At 33.4% G+C, this 20,222-nt stretch overlaps 2 protein-coding genes across 3 annotated transcripts; one reads left to right on the forward strand and one right to left on the reverse strand.

Moving 5' to 3' along the window:
• Positions 1-2,225: 2,225 nt before the first annotated feature.
• LOC128157356 (tetraspanin-1-like) lies at positions 2,226-8,815 on the forward strand. Of its 2 annotated transcripts, none has more exons than XM_052819856.1 (8): positions 2,226-2,323; positions 2,470-2,540; positions 5,959-6,174; positions 6,557-6,625; positions 6,768-6,890; positions 7,003-7,155; positions 7,324-7,407; positions 7,751-8,815. In XM_052819856.1, exons 2-8 carry the CDS (start codon positions 2,478-2,480, stop codon positions 7,814-7,816), a joined length of 774 nt encoding a protein of 257 aa, XP_052675816.1. In that variant the 5' UTR covers positions 2,226-2,323; positions 2,470-2,477; the 3' UTR covers positions 7,817-8,815. The 2 variants fall into 2 exon arrangements, with proteins under 2 accessions (XP_052675816.1, XP_052675817.1); XM_052819857.1 differs by having other exon boundaries at positions 2,290-2,360; positions 2,469-2,540.
• Positions 8,816-9,649: 834 nt separating this feature from the next.
• LOC128192860 (sodium/potassium-transporting ATPase subunit alpha-like) lies at positions 9,650-18,540 on the reverse strand. The gene is made up of 20 exons (XM_052865864.1): positions 18,403-18,540; positions 16,323-16,502; positions 15,829-16,032; positions 15,597-15,710; positions 15,257-15,391; positions 15,038-15,155; positions 14,676-14,944; positions 14,362-14,560; positions 14,138-14,249; positions 13,918-14,050; positions 13,614-13,806; positions 13,341-13,516; positions 13,116-13,255; positions 12,775-12,992; positions 12,560-12,661; positions 12,198-12,447; positions 11,904-12,078; positions 11,655-11,785; positions 11,443-11,544; positions 9,650-11,332 (listed from the first exon to the last, which is right to left on the reverse strand). Exons 1-20 carry the CDS (start codon positions 18,433-18,435, stop codon positions 11,212-11,214), a joined length of 3,105 nt encoding a protein of 1,034 aa, XP_052721824.1. The 5' UTR covers positions 18,436-18,540; the 3' UTR covers positions 9,650-11,211.
• Positions 18,541-20,222: the final 1,682 nt, after the last annotated feature.

A 20,222-nucleotide genomic window follows, 5' to 3' on the forward strand; every position in this document is an offset into this window, starting at 1 on the left:
AACTATTTGGCCAAGAAATCTCAAATTGGCGTGTAACCATCCTCAGATAATGTAGATTCAAGTTTGTTCAAATCATGGTCCCTGGGGGTAGGGCGGGGCCACAATGGGGGATACATTTTTATATAGAGAGAAAATCTTTAAAAGTCTTCTTCTCAAAAGTATTAGGCCAGGAAAGCCCAAATTTGAGTGGAGGCATCCCCAGATCATATAGATTCAAGTTTGTTTAAATAATAGTCCAGGGGTAGGGTGAGGCCACAATGGGGGATGAAATTTTACTTAGGAATATATAGAGAAAATCTTTCAAAATCTTCTTTTTGAAGACTATTTGGCCAGAAAAGCTTAAACTTGTGTAGAGGCATCCTCGGGTAGTGTAAATTCAAGTTTGCAAAATCACAGTCCCTAGTGGTAGGGCGGGACCGTGATGGCGGTTTGAATTTTTACATAGGAATATATAGAGAAAATCTTTAAAAATATTCTGGGAAAGTTTTTGGTCCAAAACTCAGTACTTAGTGTGAAAGCACAGGTTATGAGATTAAAGTAGATTTAAGTTTGATGAAACCATGATTCTCTAGAGAATAGTGGGGCCACGAAATGGGGGGGGGGGGGGTATATAGGAATAGAGAAAAATCTTAGAGGTACAACAACAAAAGGGGCTTGGTATTTACCAAAAAATAAGAGGTGGATAAAAATTGGCAGATTTTCAATTTATTTTAGCAAGATCTACTGTACTCAGTTATCAAGATATTTTGATACTGTAATGCTAATTTGATCAGAATTAAGGCAAGTGTTGCTCAGGTGAGCGATGTGGCCCCTGGACCATTTGTTTTTTACTACATCAGGCATTTTACATTGATAGGTAATACGAGTTTCGTAATTTATACTATTGAAACTTAGTCAATGGTTTAAGAAGAGCGTCTTGTTCTTCAATTTTTAATCGTAAGGAGGATCAAACTAGATTAACTAACTACATATAACTAACTGACTCAATGAATTGATACATGTGTCATAATTAAGTAAAAAATGAAATTGATTTTCATAGACAAACAGGCGGACGAAAAATGGTTCACATTCAGGGTTCCATGGGCACTCAGTGGGCGAAGTGTAAGTCTGACTGGGTAATAGGGAGACAAAATGTACCCAGGACAGGACAAGGATTTTACAGAGATTGGTTGTTTGACCTTTATATTTGAACTTCGTGTAGAATATTAATCAAGGTCACTGCACGCTTTCACCCACAGGTATTCTGTGGGTGAAGTTTGACCAACCCGATCAAGATGGAGAAAAAACCGTGCTAGGAACAGGGATTACAGAAGGATTTTTCGACTTTGGCAAAGGTAACGGAAATATATTACGGACATATGGAATAGGATGGACGGACACACAAACATCACTCTATGAAACTTGCTGAGTCCCTAATTATTTGGTTGGGTAAGAGAAAAAGGTCTGTTGAACAGCATGTGTTAAAAATGCTGGTTTTAATGTCATTTATTACCTGCAATAACCATGAATTAATCACGGATTGACAACTCTTGATACAAATAAAATCCATAGAGTTAAAAACTATATCAACATATTGGAGTTTTGTCGCGTGTACGTTCTGCTTCGTCTTGACTTTACCAAGCATGAATAACGTTCTGGATGTAGAATTGAACATTCTGGTGTATTCGCTAAAATTAATTTGATTTTTTTCTTCTTATCTTAACATGTCCAATGAGTAAATAAAATGATTACATAAGAACTCTGTGCGGTGTATGGTTATTCAAACAAACTTGGCAGATCTGAACATTTGTCAATATTCTGGAGCAGTTTGATTGTCAGGGTCTGTTCTCATTTTCTTGAATACCTGTAGAGTGTAAGGTTGAATCTGCCTATCATAACACCTAGTTGTAAAATAAAGATTATAGAAATGTATTGCTATAGATTACTCTAACTTTTGCCATAAAGAAATATATAAATAAATGCAACAGCAATAAAGAGAATTGAAATTAAATCATCACAATTATAACCTGAATATTCAGAAAAAAGAGCAAAATGACCAATCTATTTCTTCTATTATACATTGTCATTTTATGGGACTGGAGGACAACAAAAATTTAATTGAGCAAAACAATGCAGTTTGCTTGGGTACAGACACAGTGGTTGGAGATAAATTTGCAACAATCGACACTTTTATCAGCCCATCCAAACATTGCGACAAGGCATTGGCCAATGCGGGCCGAGGAGAAAACCGAGTCACTGATATCCGTTTCTATGTTTCCAGTAAAGCTTTAAATCTTATCTTATCAAGGTTTGGTTAAAGCACAGGGTCTGCCTTTGCTAAACGGTACAAACACAGAAAATCATTTATTTCAAGTGCAAGTGTTAAAATCAGGACCGGGTTTTGATTTCATTGATGTTATTTCTTGTATAGAATTTTCCTTATACGGTGCGATATATTGTATTCCTTAAAATTTTAATTTTAATTTTAAGGCTTAAAAATGGGGAGCACAGGAGCATGTTGCGCAAAGCTATTTCTTGGAATATTAAATACACTATTTCTGGTAAGTTGTTGACGAATACTTAAATAACCTCTGTGAATTTCTATGAAAGTTCAATGTTTTTAGACTTTTGTTTAAACAATTGGAAAACGAATATCGTACAAAATCTATTTTCAAACTTTTAAAATCCCATTATTTGTTAGAAAAAGGGTTGTAATTTGTCCGATTGCTGTATAATGTGTACATAAAAATAAATGAAAAAAAAAGATGAAAAAAAAGTGCGTGAAAGAAGCTAGCATGTCTCTGTATTATCTTTACATCATTAACTGAATGTGTTCAATGAAATGAAAACTATTAAACTTCTGTCAAAATTTACACGTGAATGAACAAGTCATCTTAAGAAGAGCAAGAAACCTAAAATCACTGTTATTGTGATTCTTTTTCCACCTAAAGTCATACTTATATCATAAGTAAGCATAGATAATAAATAATATCAATAAGATACCAATCTTTAACCAAAAAAATCATTATTGAGATATTGATCTGAGAAAAATTGCATCTTATGACGCATCGGTTTCGAAATAACAGTAAAGAACAAGTTGGTGTCTTTATTTTCGATTACATGTATCAATTTTAATAACTCTCCTGTTTTGATATTTGTCCTAACAACCGACGTATGAAACAGGAATATCAATAACGCCAATGTTAATATCTTCGTGGATATAACAAGTCTGACGCGTTAAGTCCCGCATTTTTATTGTTAGTTATCTTGAAATGGGGAGGTTCTATACTGATGTCTTCCAAATATTTCACGATCAAGCATCGTTATCAACTAAACTTGATATAATGAATTTTTCATACATATAGCCCAGCATATGAAACGTACGAAATTTCAAGGTCTACCGATTTTCTCCTTACTTACAATACTAGTTTGTGAAATTGTCACCTCGGCCAGGTCGATGTATACTCTTTCATCTCACTCTATCCTAAGTACTGAATTCTGAATTAATAATAAAAAAATAACTAATTTAAAGTCTACTATGATTAGATTTTTGCAAACTGTTTAAAGTAAATGTTTCCAAATAGATGTACCATTTTCAAATATGTATTTCAGATTTAGTTGTTTCCCAGGAATTTGACGTTATTCATGTAATAAAAAATCTCTCCATATTGATATTTTTCAATTATGAAAATATTTAATTTTAATGAGGATGTTCGTTAGGGTTCATACATTTTGTAATTTCCTTGATTCATTATAATCTTTGTCTCCTTTTCCTTCCAAGCTGCATATTCGCCCAATCTGATTAAAATCTCGAGAGCAGTAGCGTATCAGAACGGCTGATTTTAATCAGATTGCAAATACACCATGACATTAAGGAAGGAGTCTTCTCGTTATCAGACATACTTCTTATATTAAGAAATTCATAAAATTTTGATACAGTCAAACAGATCATATAACCAAATGATTCTATTAGTTTTATCAAATTTAACCTTCTTGTTTTCGTATCAAGGTCAGGTCAAGGTCAACCTTTTTCCTCAACTTAAAGGATGATAAAAATCGATCTAATTAGATTGGATAAAAATAAATGTAGTTATCTGTATAGTTATGTAGACATCTGTTTAAGATATAAAGTTTCTTTTCTTCACTGAAATGATATAATATTAGAATGTATATCAGCTCATATTACTAAATTGGAATTAATATCTAAACTGAAATTGGTATTGCTTAGCCCGCATTTCCTCTTATTTTCTTGAATTTTGAAGATCTTTTGATTATTTTTTAATGCTTCCAATATTAAAATATTTCTGATTTTTACATATTTTGAAGACCCTACATAAAGATATAATTTAGTTCTGGTAGTAACGCGCTTTCTGATTGGCTAAAAAATTATTTTATATTATATAAAGAATGTTGCCTACGTCATAGTAAGACTCGTCAAACATGTACATGTATTAATCCGCCTGACGTTACGTTTGAATTTTTTACAATTTGATGACATTTTAAAGGTTAAATGACTGTTTTTATCTACATTTAATAGCAAAAAATTAAATTATAAGCAATGAATGCAATATTTATTAGTTTTATGCGATATAAAATGGTTTGGGGCAGTTTACGCTTTTTAATAAACCGCTTCAAAAAGCTAATAAAAATGTAAATTGGTAGGCAAATCATTATTTCAAAAACATATTCTGAAGTCGTACCTTATCAGTAGTTCACATTAGTTGAAAAAAATCCGACAATAATATTTTTGTTTTAAAAATGTTAAATAGTCTCATGAATCTACAGTAATTCGGAATTGCAAAAACATGTGATATTTTCCTACGCCAATGTTCCGCCAAAAATATAGTCCTTTTTAAATTCTAAACTTCGATTACTATTTCTATGCGAAGTTGTATGATTGTTAAAAAAAAACCCATGATATTCTAATTTCCTTTTATCTTGATTTAATGACATTTAATCAAATTAAGGACGTTGGATCTTGCAATCAAAAGTTTTAAAGTTTTTTTCTAAAGTATTTTTAAAAAATCTACAAACACAGCTTAATCAAAATTCAAAACAAAATTTTGGGGTCTATATGCTTCATTTGCACTACGGTGTATTAAAAATTACCTTTCTGCACTGAAAGTGCAGATTGCACATAAATCGCTTTTCCCTCTATATTTTATTATCGGAATGAACCATGGCATCAAACACAAATTTATACTATTTAAAATAAATAGAATTAAAATTATCATAAAGAAAAATGTTTATATTTCTTCACCTAATTGATATTTTGACCTTTTTGCACTGATAAAAGGCTATTTTTATCCAATACTAATTTAACATGTAATGAAATTATTTAAAAGTCTCAAACTTTTTCTCAAATTATGATAAACTTGTCAGAAAAAGCTTAACATCTCAGAAAATAAAACAAAAAGTAAAGGTCTATTATGTAAAATTTGAGATATGGCATGAAATAAGCTGATTTTAGGCTAAAATTGGAATTCATTTTTCCTTGACTTTTATGAATTATAAGTTAAATTTGCCAATATATGTCAATAGAAATATTGAAAAATTGTAAAATTGTGTTTTTCGTAACAAAATGAAGATATCCTAATGCACAAACCATCTGGATATTTTGTTTGAACTGAAAAGAAGGAAGCTAAAATAACGGTACTCTAAAACAACTGAGTTATGAAAAATATTCATTTTCTTCTTAAAAAACTTCCGCCACAAAATATAGTCCCATACTAAACTCTGTAAATATGTAATTTTTCCTTTACTTTTTCATTTAAAATAGTTAAATTGGCATTATAAAATTTGAATTTATGAGTAGGATCAATATATGATGCATATTTTCTATAATAGAGGTGACCCAAAATGGCTACCCAAAAACACAGGAACGAACCTCTTTAATTTACTTCAAGCGATTAATGCCTTTAGATTCTATGAACTCTGAGAATTTTCTTTGAATCTACAGACATTTCGACTCTTTTCCAGCTCATTGGACTGGCACTGATCGCCGCCGGGTCTCTGGTTGTCGTGGGATCTGATTTCATAGCCTCGGCGCTTAAAGCCTTTGAGGGAATTCCCGCGATATCCAACGTAGTCAGTGGTCTGGCATGGGCCCTGATCGGACTGGGAATATTCCTAGTCGTTATGGGGGTGCTAGGAGGATGCGGTGCTTGTTGTAGTATCAAAGTCTTCCTGATTGGCGTGAGTACTGTAGAATCATCGGATTTCATGGTGGCTCAATTTTCGTGAAATTTGTGGGTATCTCTCATCCACGAATTAACATCCTCCACGAATATATAAATTTGAGATAAAAAGTCATATTGAACCCTTTTTTAGGTGTAATAGAATACACGAAATTATGTCCCCTTTAACCTGTAAAATTAAAGCAATCCACGAAAATTGGCCCCAACGAATTTTAATGATTCCACAGTATATAGGGGAAACGTCCATGATATGCATATGTATCGCAGTTTTTAATAATGCATGTGTTTTTGGTGGGTTTTTCTCGTTTTTGCTTTTGTTAAAATTATGCCATTCTTTATTATTGTTCAGAGTAGTTTAACAATTTTCTATCTTTGAACAGTATGTGGTCGTCATGATCATCCTCATTGTGGCTGAGATCACGTTCGTCGCACTTTTGTTTTCAGACACGGTATGTAGTTTTTTTTCTTTATAAGTTTTGTTATTGTTCCTTTGGGAACAGAAGATTTGTAATCCAAAACATTATTAATTATTTTTTAACGTTTTTTAAAATATTATGAATCATTTTTTTAATTTATACACTTTTACTATAGCTCAAAAACTTGCTGTCAGATCCCCTGACCAAGGAGATAAAGAAGTACCAGCCAATCCTTGATTCCGGTGGTAATTTCAACACAGATCCGCAAAGCAGAGCTATGGATCTCCTATTTATAAATGTAATTTCAGAGAGAGAGAGAGAGAGAGAGAGAGAGAGAGAGAGAGAGAGAGAGAGAGAGAGAGAGAGAGAGAGAGATTAAGATTAACAAGAGTTTATTTATTTTGGTATAGATGCAGTGCTGTGGATGGAATGATTACAATGATTTACCAAGTGTGCCGCAGTCCTGTTGTAAAGGTTTCTCGGAAGACATCCTGAACGCAGCCAATCCCTCGTCAATAAATGCCCATACTTGTACAAAATTAACACCTACATTTTTCAACAGAGTAAGTGCGACTCCACATATGGTTCCTGTTCTGGAATTGATGTTTTCCTAATGTTTGTTTGTATTTTATTGATCAAGTTTCATTTTTCTCAAGTATAAAAGTATATAGCATTAAAAGTTGAATTAGTGATATAAATGACCAATGATATGGGAGTTTTTTTTTTATTAGGGGTGCTACAAGGCTGTGATAGACCTGATCGAGGACAATAAACCCATGACCATAGGAATCCTGGTGGGGCTGTTTGTGTTTCAGGTATGCTCTTACCCTGGTTACTAGTATTGTTTTAAAAATACTCTCATTACTTGTACGGGAAACATAGTTCTCTAAGCTTATTCATCGAAAAAAAAGTTTCCAAGCTTATTTATTGAAAATTAAGAATTTCAAGCTGATATGTCGAAGACAACATCTTTAAACAAGCAACGGAACGAATTTTCTTAAAACATTGGTTGCTTACCAGTTTGTTCTTTACAAGAACTTTAAATTTCTGATTTGAAATTTCGTCAGTTGTCATGTCCTAAATGGCTTAATCTGCGTTGAAATTTCCCGGTATAGTATATTGCTACTAGGAATTAATGTGGGTTTTTATTATTTCCAGATTCTATGCATTGTGTTTGCGATATGGATTGTGAAGGACAGTTCCAAAATCAACCCTGTCGATTAACCTAGACACGTGGTGTCGCCTTGATTAGATAAATACCGTTTATTATTTCTCATGATCAAAATACGGAAATGAAGAGAAAAGTTAGTGTTGACGTGATAGTCTAAACAACACAGTATCGTTATTCAGAACAGTGGTTTCGATGCATCCCAATCACCTCTTTATCATGCAATGACAAATGACACTGTAGACTTTCAAGAACTCTGAACATTTCTTTTAAAAATTTGAGTGTTTTTATCTATTCTTGATATACGTATGATCATTTTCATAAAATAATGCATTTGCATGTTTTTGTTCTCAAATGCTTGAATATATTTTATCGTTTATTGCGATTCGGGGGGTTACACTTGATGGAATTTTAAACAATTGAAATCACATGAAGTCAAACTAGAACGTGAATGGTCTATTGTTTTACTGTTCAGAATTGTTCATTTTTCGACAAACACAATTTATATTTTTTCATTCCAATATTACACATTTGTTTTGGTTAGATTTAAGTGCTAGCTGATCACTTAGAGCAATGCGTTTTACAATGTAAAGTGTCCTCGTGTTTTACCTATTCACGGATTACTTCTCTTGGCTGGGGAAATATTTTGATAACTAATTACACGAATATTCATTTCTAACTGAAAAAGGAAAATGAAAGCAGTTTTGTTTCTCAATAGACAACACAATTCATTATTTTCAGTAAATTATTTGTAACTAGAAATATGTATCTTTTTTAAAATAAATTAAGTCAAAATTGCAATTACGAGACATGAAAGACTTTCTTTTAACGCCCTCATCATCCGTCCGTTACTTTTTGAAATATTGCCAGCTAAATATACCGTACGTCGTGCAATTATTTAAATTGAATGGTTTGGGGTTTTTTTTTTCATTTATACATTGATAAAAGCTTTAAATACTTATCTTTGACTGTTTTCTTTTGTGCCAATTTCTTTTCATTATGTTGTGTTTTATCGATCATTAAACCGCTTTGAATAAAAAATATGGTAACTCCAACTTTGTTTTTAGTGGTTTTAGTTTTCTGTTGACTCAGAAAATGTATCATTTTGTGCTGGAGTGACAGTCGGGGTGTGAGATTCAATTCTTTTTTCTTTATTCTTGTAGACACTGAACCTCCCTGAATTTTCTGTACATTATTATACAGGATTTTCTTTTGAATTGCTTGACATAGAAAATCCTTTACAATTCAATTTTGGTCCCGAGACGAACAATATGTTCAACAGACCTTGTTTAGAAGTCATATATCTAAATAGAGTTATCTCTCTTTCTACGTAAAAAAGATCACTTGAACTAGAAATTTCACCCAGGGGTAGAAACTATTTAGCTGGGCAGAACTACGCACTGCTATAGCATATGCTCATTTTTCGAAAATGATGCATGATAAATTGATACTGGGGTCAGAGTTTTACAACTTTGCCTGATATCCCCTCGGTTATCATTACTCTGCTTTTGTACCTATTGTTGCTGACATCATGTAAGCAAAAGATACAGGAAACCATGAAGATCCCAGTAAAAGTAGTTAAAACCTTCAGTATCATGTAACCTGTTGTTACCATCATTGTGAGAAGTTATAAAGGAGACGTGGGAATCCGACTGTACACCCTTGTCCGTGTATGTATTCGTTTCTTCGTCATACATTACAGGTGTTAAACGCGTATAAAACTAACAGCCCTCTTATTCATAATTCATGGAAAGTTACATTTTAACTGAAGAGCAGTTACACTCGAACAATTTTCTTTCACTCTAGTTTGACATGGTTGATGGCTTTACTGAATGCATTTAAGTCTAGATCTTTTGAAAAACTTGAGATAAAAGACAGAAAGACACTGACAAGTCTCTAAAAGGTTTATTGAAAATTGTGTTATTCCTCTACAAACAATTGGCAGGTGAAATTCATGTTCTATAAAAATGAAAGACAAGACTCCACCTGAATGGACAAAAATGTTCTATATAAACCAGTAAACAAGGTTTGTGCTAAACACATGCAGCAAAGATACATTATTTAAAGAAAAAATCTTCCTTTGTAAGGCAGCACCACTACAGCTATGAGGAGGGTCGCTATGTGTGAGGCTTTACAGCGACTCTACTACAAGCTGTAGCTGGTTCGCTAGCACTGTGACAAAAGCTCAGTAGTTCTACATAAAATTAAAATAGCTACCCACATTATCAGAACTCCTGACTTTTGCATCACTATTCTCTGTATATGAAATGACAAACAAAGCGAACAAGAAAAAAATGCTAGGCGATTACTGTTGCACATCTTTTTGGGGGGATTTGAGATTCAGTGCTATGAAAAGGTAGAAATGAAATTTAGAACAAGAAATCTACTCTACTTTTGAATTCAAATGAATTTTCTATTTCTAGATAAGAATAAAACATCTAGTCTACAATATTGCATCTCTTTCACAGTTGATTTTTGCCTTGTGATTACACAGTACCAAACTATACATCTAGGTGTTGTATGCAATATTTGGAATGTTCTTTCATTTCCTTAACCCTTAAACACAAAGCTTATTTGGTAGTATATATTACAATAATCAGAATACAGTTTATATATAATCCCATATTTCAATAATTGGATATCTTACTGATTTTAAACGAGTTAAATACCTTTCATTTTACTGGCAATAACCTGCTTCTTTAAGCATATCAATTTTGACTATTTTTCTTAGTTTAAAGTTTTTCCTGGTTACGATATGTGCAATATTATGTACAAAAACCACATCCACTCAGATCTGTACACTGAACTTGATGCTATTGCTTGATTTTCTGAATGATTACAGAAGATAATTATTAAACAAAAAAGAATAGGATAGAAAGTGCAAATTTTGGTTCTCAACTTATTACAAATGAGAGTGAACAATCTGAATAAAAGATCACAATTTTTGGTTTTAATAAAAACACTCATGTATAAAATTAAAAATTAATGAGCGAAAATAAAAATATAGAATATATTGTCTCAATAAAACATTAAGTATCATTCTTTTTTGTACATGACAAATGGTTTAACAGTACTACCTACGGTGATAAAAACTTGTGAACTCTTAGTTTAGCCTCAGTGTACAAGTGTGATCTTAAAGAATGACATGTTAACAAGTAAAACAGCAATATTTAAAAAAAAAAAAACCAATTTGCTTATTGAACAAAGTTCATGTTAACAACAACCACATACACCAGCACTTATAAAATCACCCAAGAAACAGATTCAAGTAGGATCGGGATACCAAAATGTCTATAAACAATGCCAAATATGTGTGTACATACGATGTTATATATACAGTCTGTTTCTTGAACATATTTCATAAATGTTGATTTAAAAACTTCATGTAAATCTGTTCACATTCTCTACAAACACAAATGTATCTATTGAATTAGTCTGTATTTGCACCTATTTAATAGTATGTTTCACGTTCCACAAAACCACCTGGATTGCGTCTAAGAATGTATTTTCGGGATTCATCATAGATAAAGATAGCTATGCTGAATGGGAAAGCTGGGAACCACCATGACCATCTGAAAAGGAAATGATTTCTTTGTAAAAGACTGTCCAAAACCAGAGCTGCTGTTATATCATCATTAAAACAGATTAACTGAAATCCATCAAATGGAGAAAGGAATCATACCTGAGATTCTGCATACGAAGACCCTGCTCCAATCCTGGACAATAAGTCAAGAAAGCAGCCAAGGCAGTCTCAAAGAACAGACCGAAGGTCATGTGATGATTTCTGGAAAAGAAGAATATATAGTGCATAAGTAAAAGCATACTTTCAAGGTATACATGTATGGTAACTCATATCTGTGAAACAATTTGTAAAAAAAATCTAGAGCTACTCACTTCATTCCCTGGTGGAAGAGTGACAGACGTCTAGTCTTACAGATGATTAAATCGGCCCACTGTACAACCACAATTGACACAAAGAAAGCGGTGTGGCAAGTGTATTCCAAAATCTTCCTCTGGTTGTAAGTCTGAAAATACAAACAATATTCATACAATTCTTACAACCATGTGCAATATAATAATTATCAAAGAGAACCATCATTGCAGTTTTCAAGACATATTGGCAAAAATAAGTCATAAGCTTACCCATTCCTGTCCATAGGAGTCTTGTAAATCATTAACAGCCTGAGAGTCCCACTGTTCTCTAATTCCCAAGAGACGGGTCATCCAGAAACCATTTTCACCCATAATGACAAAGTAGACAAAGAATCCTGAGGAAGCCTGAATCATACCAATCTGTCCGTAGGCCATGGAGATCAATCTGAAATGAAGAGATAATAACTTCTAAATGAGAAACATAAAGAACCAAAAAATTATCATATAATCAAAATTCATTTAGTCATTTGTATCATCACTATTAGACAATAATGTTGCACACACCTCTCATTGACGAGTTTGTCCTTGAATGGATCACGAGGCTGTCTCTTCATGATGTCGCTCTCTGCACCTTCATAAGCCATGGAAATAGCTGGTACCATGTCAGTTCCCAAGTCAATACACAAGATAGTGATGGTTCCGAGAGGCAGAGGGATGTCCAGCAGAATGAAGAACAAGAATGGGGAGATCTCGGGGATGTTGGAGGTCAGTGTGTAAGCAATGGATTTCTTCAAGTTGTCAAAGATCAAACGACCTGTGAAGGAAAAACATTATATTTCACTTTAATGCAAGCTTAGAGAACCATTAACAATAACTGATCAACATGTCTCAATGATTCAGATAAAATACAGAGAAAATAAACCAACCTTCTTCTACTCCTGTGACAATGGAGGCAAAATTGTCGTCCAACAAGATCATGTCAGCGGCCTGTTTACTCACATCAGATCCAGCAATACCCATAGCAACACCTAAAATAAATATTTTCTCCTTTTAATTCAAATATTATCTCATGAAAAATAAAATTATCAAATGTTCAAATCATTTATTAAAATTAAACAAAAGAAAAATCCAGTGTGCTTACCGATATCAGCCTTTTTCAAAGCAGGAGAGTCGTTGACACCATCACCAGTTACGGCTACAATGGCACCCTGTCGCTGGCATCCCTCCACAATGATCAGTTTCTGCTGGGGTGAAGTACGAGCAAATACAATTTCGGAATGGTTCTTCAGGACCTCATCAATCTGGGCTGGGGTCATGTCTCTCAAGTCACTACCGTGGATGACAGCAGCCTTGGCAGCACTGTAACACAAATCAATTCACCTTTACTGTATATGTAAAATCAATGATGCAATGCCATTCATTTATAAATCAAAATGCAATGAGAAACATATTTGAAATAAAGATTAAATTCTGTATAATAACCTGGTATCCTGGATTTCCTCCACTGGGACTCCACGTTCAGCTGCAATATCTTCAATGGTTTTGCTTCCTTCAGAGATGATTCCGACTCCTTTAGCGATGGCCTTGGCTGTGATGGGATGATCACCAGTAACCATGATAACCTGTAATACAAATCAAGGGTTATTAAATCCGGTCAAATGTAAACAGAGAGAAACATCCAAATGTGTGTACAATTTATTTGCACACCTTGATTCCAGCACTTCTGCATTTTCCGACAGCATCTGGGACAGCAGCTCTTGGAGGATCAATCATAGACATAAGACCAACAAATCGGAGGCCAGTTAGGGGAAAATTGGCATCATCAGAATCATAGGGGTATCCTGGTGGGTACTGGTCAGAAGGCAAGAAGTAGTCACAGAATCCTGATAAAAAAAATTATTTTTTGAAAGATTATTTTAAATACCTTTAAGAGTTTGCTGTAAATATCTTCCACAAATTTAGGCCAAAACAACAACTTACCCAACACACGTTCTCCAAGACCTCCCAATTCCATGTAAGCATTGTTGAAAGCCTCCCTGAAGTTATCATCCATGGGAACTTCCTTTCCATGCATCAGAATGGTTGAACATCTTTCCAGGATTCTCTCAGGGGCTCCTTTCATCACAAGAATACATCTAGCATCATTTGGATTCTCTGTTTCGTGAATGGACACCTTTCAAAAGTAAAAGAACAAATTATAAAAAAAACTTTTACAGCAGGGTATTTACTTTTAATTTCAAATGTTACAATTTTTTATCATAAACATGGTTCTCCTTTTACTTGCCTGGTATTTGTTGGTTGAGTTGAATGGAATTTCGCAGATCTTCTTGTTTTTGTTTCTGAATTCTGTAACTTTTCCAATGGACAACTCAACACATTTCAGAAGGGCAGATTCGGAGGCGTCACCATTGCACTCTCTACAAGTTACAGAAAGAGTTATAAAGTGTTCATAAAATTATCTTTACATAACAGTGTATAAAAAAATTGTCCTTTCTTTTTTTTACCTCTTCAAGACAGGCAAGTGTTCTTGGTTGGCAGTGAATTCAGCACGGTTACACAACATAGCAACACGGGCAAGGGCCATCCATGTCTCATCAGAACCACTGTATGCAGCATCTAAAATATGATTAATTTCCAGATTACATTTCCATTTAAATATGAGCAATACCAAACCTGACATATTTCTCTTAATAAATAGTATTAAATCATATTCATCACTACAACTTACTGGTCTGGTCATCACTGGTATCAGCCTCGACGATTTTCCCATCAAACCACATGTGAGCGACTGTCATTCTATTCTGTGTCAAAGTTCCAGTCTTATCAGAACAGATGGTGGAGGTGGATCCAAGAGTTTCTACAGCTTCCAAGTTCTTGACCAAGCAGTTCTTCTTTGCCATTCTTTTGGCAGTCAGTGTCAGACACACCTGAAAGAAGATAATCAAGTAAGCACCTTGAAAAAGAACCATATCTTTCAATAATGATTTGCAGGTTAAATAAGATTGTTAAAATTTAAAGAGAAGTCAAGGTACAAAATCTTACAGTGACAGTGGCCAAAAGACCCTCTGGTACGTTGGCGACAATGATACCAATCAAGAAGATGACAGCATCCAACCAGAAGTACTCCAGGATGAAAGCGATGATGAAAAATGTAACTCCCAAAAACACGGCGACACCTGTGACAATGTGGATAAAGTGGGCAATTTCCTTAGCAATGGGGGTTTCTCCGACTTCCAAACCAGAGGCCAAGTTAGCAATACGTCCCATGACAGTGTTGTCACCACATCTGATAACAATACCTCTGCAAGTACCTGTATGAAAATATCATGAGAATGTCATATCTAGCTTTACTTTAGTTGATATATAAATTTATAAAATCTAAAAAAAAATGGCAAAAAATTTACCTTCCACAGCATTGGTTGAGAAAAAGGCAATGTTCCTGGTTTCCAGAGGGTTATCGTTAGTGAAATCAGCAGTTCTGGTCTGAGGTTCTGATTCTCCAGTCAGTGAAGAGTTGTCTACCTGTAAAATAAGGCTTCATCTATATCAACTCTTTCAATCTTTTTCACCTGAAAATTTGATTAAACATTAAATATTTAATTAAAAGAGTTTCAGAAGCATACCTTAAAACCATGTGCTGTGATGACACGAACGTCAGCTGGCACTCTGTCTCCAAATTTGACATCGATGACATCACCCACAACCAATTCTTCAGCCTTGATGTTTGAAATCTTTCCGTTTCTTGTAACAACAGCAAACTGAAAGATATGAAAATGTTTTTAAGTCAGGCATAACATTTCAATATTCGTATTTATGATACAATACTGATCATTCATTTTAATTCATTCATATCTTTTGGTTAATAAATGAGATATCTAAGGAAGGAAAAACAATGACTGTCCAGTTCTTGCAAGTACCCATCTATTTGTACTCCTGTGCTTAATTTGTAGAAAAATAACTTACCTGGGGAACCATGCTTTTGAAGCTTTCCATAATTTTTGAACTTTTTGCTTCTTGGTAATATGAGAAAATTCCAGTAACTAATACGACAGCTGTCAACACTATTCCCAAGTACAACTAAAATTCAAGAAAATAGAGGTTATAGTAAGATATAATGATTTAACAGAGTAGTAAAAAATCAATAAAATGATAATTTTTAATCACTATCCATATCTAATAAATTATAAACACTTACGTTATCACCTGGTGGATCATCATAGGCACTGGCCTGAATTGAGTAAGCTATAAAACAGAGAATGGCACCAATCCACAGAAGTAATGAGAAACCTCCAAATAAAAGTTTGCAGAATTTGACCCATTCAGGGGTTGTTGGAGGTGGAGTCAGGGCATTGGGGCCATCTCTTTCCAGAATTTCTTTGGCTCTTTGAGATGTTAATCCCTGTAAATACACATAGGTGAATTTTTAAATCATTTGCCTCAAAATTAAAGATTCCTAAATGCACAATATACTATCTTCATATATATATATATGCAAATTAAATGGACCATAAAAAAATCTTTCCTTTTTTTTTTTTTTACAAGAAGATTGGCTTTTTAGCTGAACAGAATGAATTATTATAATAACATTAACATGCAAATATTTTGGTCAAAGGTGAGGCAGCAGCAGATCTGAAATCATAATTCTATTATCAATATGAAACAGCTGCGATTATAAAATCAAATACTTACCATGGAGGGGTCAGAGCCTAGCCTGGCGTATAATTCTTCAATGGGGACTTTGTGTTCATCCATTTCCAACTCTTGTTTGAGTTCATCCAGATTTTCCTTCTTGGACTTCTTCTTTTTCCCCTTTTTGGGGTCCTCTCCCCCTGGAGTGACAGCATAGCGGTAGCTGTCAGCCCGTGGGTTCTGTTAAAAGAAAATTGGGGGGAAAAAATGAGTAAAACATTTTTTTATCTTTCTTTGTTTACTGTCATCTGTATTTTTTTTAATCAATGCTGGAAAAATTCCTATTTTTGTTCATCAAAACAAGCAAGTACATCATGTGTTTTTTCCCCTTCTCACTTAGCATCTACCGTCTTAGTACCCTATTTTATTGGTCACAGTTTGCAAGGGACCCCTCTTTTTCCTAATTACCCCAGTAATGATGCTAACCTTGAACTTTATCATTGCATAAATGCTATATAGGGAAAAGTTCTCTATAATTCAACCAAGCCTTGCTTTCAGTAGCAAGATTTAAATGATTGTCATTTATGTTTTAAAGATAGAATTCCTTCATATATTTTAAAGAACAATAAAAAAAATATTATTTTAAGTTTTTACTTTTAATGTACAGCATCTACACAAACCATTGCATATAATGCTTAAGGTCAATAAGAGCTTGCCTTTCAATTTCTGTTTACAGGATTTATTTCATTTAGAGCAATAGTGTGGTTATAAATTCTCAAACTTTCAAATCATCATTTTTTAGCATTATGCTTCATTAAATCATTTGTTAAATAATTACTTTGAAAAAGAGTACCTCCAAATGTTCAGATGGAATCATCCAATTTCAAACAGAGAATTTCAAACAAAGAAAATTCCTGCTGTTTACAGCTAGGGGCAATAACATGCAATTACAATTTGCAAGATTCAGCATTATTCAGAGGGAGAACATAATCCTTTTTATTGATTTATGGTTATTAGTCTAAAATATTTATTGTCCAGAAATATTTTACAAATGGCAGTTTTTATGACTGGTAAGTTTTGGGAAAATGCTATCCTGTTTTGCTAGAAGGTAAGCTGGTCACTGATCTACAGTTACATAATATGACACAATGACCACCATTAGTAGGCCTACAGGTGTTTATTTAACATGTATACCTAGACAGTGTTTTGTACACTGGGCAGTATAATTCAAATAACTGTATGTAAAATTATGTAACAAGATAAAACTGTGGTCTAAGATTATCTGATTGAGAGCAGCTAGAAAGACAGCTTTGTTAACAGCTTAACATGTCTATAAATAAATTCCACCACAGTTAAATTTAAAACTATGCATCATTTTGAACACACACGGGAGATTTATTTAGGCTTCCGTTTGCTTTTTTTCATTAATGCCATACATTTAATAATAATTTGCATAAAATATTAACATTAGCATTTGTCAGCTTGTTATATAACATATTTGATGTAACAGAGACTGCATTCTTGTATATTGTCAAAGTAAAAGACTATATATCATCAGTTGACAGCATGTCCTGTGTTTGTTGAAGCGTAAACTTCAGCGGTGAAATGACCTCTAAATCATCGTGACCTTTTCCATTTCACGTGCAGGAAATGAAACAATTGAGAGTAAATTTACTCACAAATGGTAAGAATAAAGTAAAATCAGGAACTTTGCAAATAATTTGGAGGTCTTAAGTTTTTCAATTTAACAAATTACGTACATTTTGCAACAACAAAATACAAATAAAATATATAGGCCTCATGAATATTTATGAGTACACCCTGGCAGAAAAATTCCTATAATAACAGGACTCAAAAAATGTATCAAATACTGCGATTAGATTCACCATAAATAAAATCGTACTGAAGACTACAATGGTATCGCAATAAATGTTATCAAAGTCGTACTGACCAAAATAATGACCATCAAAAATACCAACGCTCAGAATTCACCTTGTAAAGCTAAGCTAAAATTGTAACTTCATAGGAGTCTTTTACAAATATAACGTTAAATAAAAAGTGAAAGACAATAATGTTACCTAAAAGAATAAATAGGAGTAAAAATCAACCCTTTCTTTCTGTAAAATACAATTTTTCTCACCTGTTGTTGCGATTTCACCTTGGTCGACGCCATCTCAGCCCAGGCGGTCACTGAAAGGAACTCTGACGCAGTAGACAGCCAATGAAATACTATTATGCTGTGACGTCACACTTATTCCATCTACGAAAATATCTTAGAGTAAAGCAAAATACAGACAAAAAGAATTAAGAAATAAATTGCTGACACAACTGTAACATTTTTTTAAATGTTAAAGATATTAGGCAATACAAGAACTTTTACAGAAAATATTTCGAAATAAAATTTTGATCACGTGATCACCAGGTCTTATAGTAAGTCGTACACGTATTTGTCGTAGTTTGCAAGGTAACAATTTTGCCGCAAAAATTCAAATAAAATGGAACCATTGTTCTACAATAACAATAAATAAAGGAACAACTGAATTCCATTCCGACTGGGGTTGTACTTACTAGCATATTTACAGATAAAATGTAATATCGGTATTATTTGATAACCCCCCTTTATTTAACAAACAAAAATCGTTTATCGAAACTCTGTATGCAACATCAGTTTTAAGATAACTTTTGGTTTTTGACCTAGTTGCTATCTTTTTTTATACAGAAAACAAGTATTTTTATTTGCATTGTACATAAAAATACCTTTGTATCTATTCAAACATAGTCTTATAAGCATAGTTTGATAAATATTTTAAAAACTTCAACATTAACTTACCTTTTAAAAAAACGTGACAGATCTGTCTTAACAAAATAAAGAATCAGCTTATTCATTATTTACTGAAACTGGTAGATATTCTAACCCTCCTTTTCCAAGAGAAAAACGTCTGTGTAATTTTTGCAAATTGTTTGCTGAGGATGAGAAACACTTTGTATTCAGGCACGTAGCATCGTTTTTGAAAGTGGGGGGGCCAGACCCATCCAAAAAATCTTGACAAGCAAAAAAAAAAAAAATAATAAATGGGCGGAATTTTAAAGTTTCCAAAAATCTTCAAAATCCTAATCCGTGGGGGGGGGGGGGGGGGGGGGGGGGGGGGGAGAGACTCAACTATACTTCCCAAAAAAAAAGTTTCCCTGCCAAAATTTTTTCCCCTCCAAATCATGAAATTCCTATTCCGTGGGGTGGGGGGGGGGGGGGGGTGGGTAACTTCAATTACACTACTCATTTCCTTCTTTTCATATCAATTTTTTACTACCTTCCAAAAAAGTGGGGGGGCCAACTCCATTATATTTCATTTTTTTATATGTAAATTTTAAAAAAATTGTTGCTGCGAGAAAAAGTGGGGGGGCCAGGCCCCCCCTGGCCCCCCCTGATGCTACGTGCCTGGTATTGTATTGTTCAAAATATGACCAATGTAGATTGAATTATAATAATATATATGATGTGAACACATCTATAAATGTTAATCACATTAAGGAACTTATCACTCATAAAAAGATTACAGCTGCTATAAAAGGATGTGTTGTTTTGGGGTGTTTTTTTAAAAGATAAATTAAAAATAATAAAAATTTAAACGCTAGAAAGATCGAAAGTCAACGATGAAAACTTATTCAACTTTATGAATACCAGTCAATTTTCACTAGCTTAGTTTTGTTCACCCAATGGTTTGTCAATTGTAAATACATTAGTTAAAGTATATCTTGTGCATGCTTATGTTTAATGTTTTGTTTTATGTAACTCATATCCATGACTATGATAATTGTAAATGAAGTTATTTGAAAAATATACAACTGAATGAAGTTTATTGTTTTATCGACATATATAATGAAATCTGAATAAAATAAAAATCTGTTATGAACGTATATTAATTGATTAACAGGCAATGCCCATTTAGCCATCATCATATT

This window comes from Crassostrea angulata, chromosome 7 (assembly GCF_025612915.1).
Source record: "Crassostrea angulata isolate pt1a10 chromosome 7, ASM2561291v2, whole genome shotgun sequence".
NCBI lineage: Eukaryota > Metazoa > Mollusca > Bivalvia > Ostreida > Ostreidae > Magallana > Magallana angulata.

Bases quoted from the DNA above. Each gene is read 5' to 3' on its own strand.
- LOC128192860 (XM_052865864.1), bottom strand. From the start codon at position 18,435: ATGGCGTCGACCAAGGTGAAATCGCAACAACAG. The intron at 11,786-11,903 runs GTAAGCTTATGA...TTGTATTTTCAG, and splicing joins ACTCCTATGGACAGGAATGG to ACTTACAACCAGAGGAAGAT. The intron at 11,333-11,442 runs GTATGATTCCTT...TTTCCTTTTCAG, and splicing joins CTTCGTATGCAGAATCTCAG to ATGGTCATGGTGGTTCCCAG.
- LOC128157356 (XM_052819856.1), top strand. From the start codon at position 2,478: ATGGGGAGCACAGGAGCATGTTGCGCAAAGCTATTTCTTGGAATATTA. The intron at 2,541-5,958 runs GTAAGTTGTTGA...ACTCTTTTCCAG, and splicing joins TATTAAATACACTATTTCTG to CTCATTGGACTGGCACTGAT. The intron at 7,408-7,750 runs GTATGCTCTTAC...TATTATTTCCAG, and splicing joins TGGGGCTGTTTGTGTTTCAG to ATTCTATGCATTGTGTTTGC.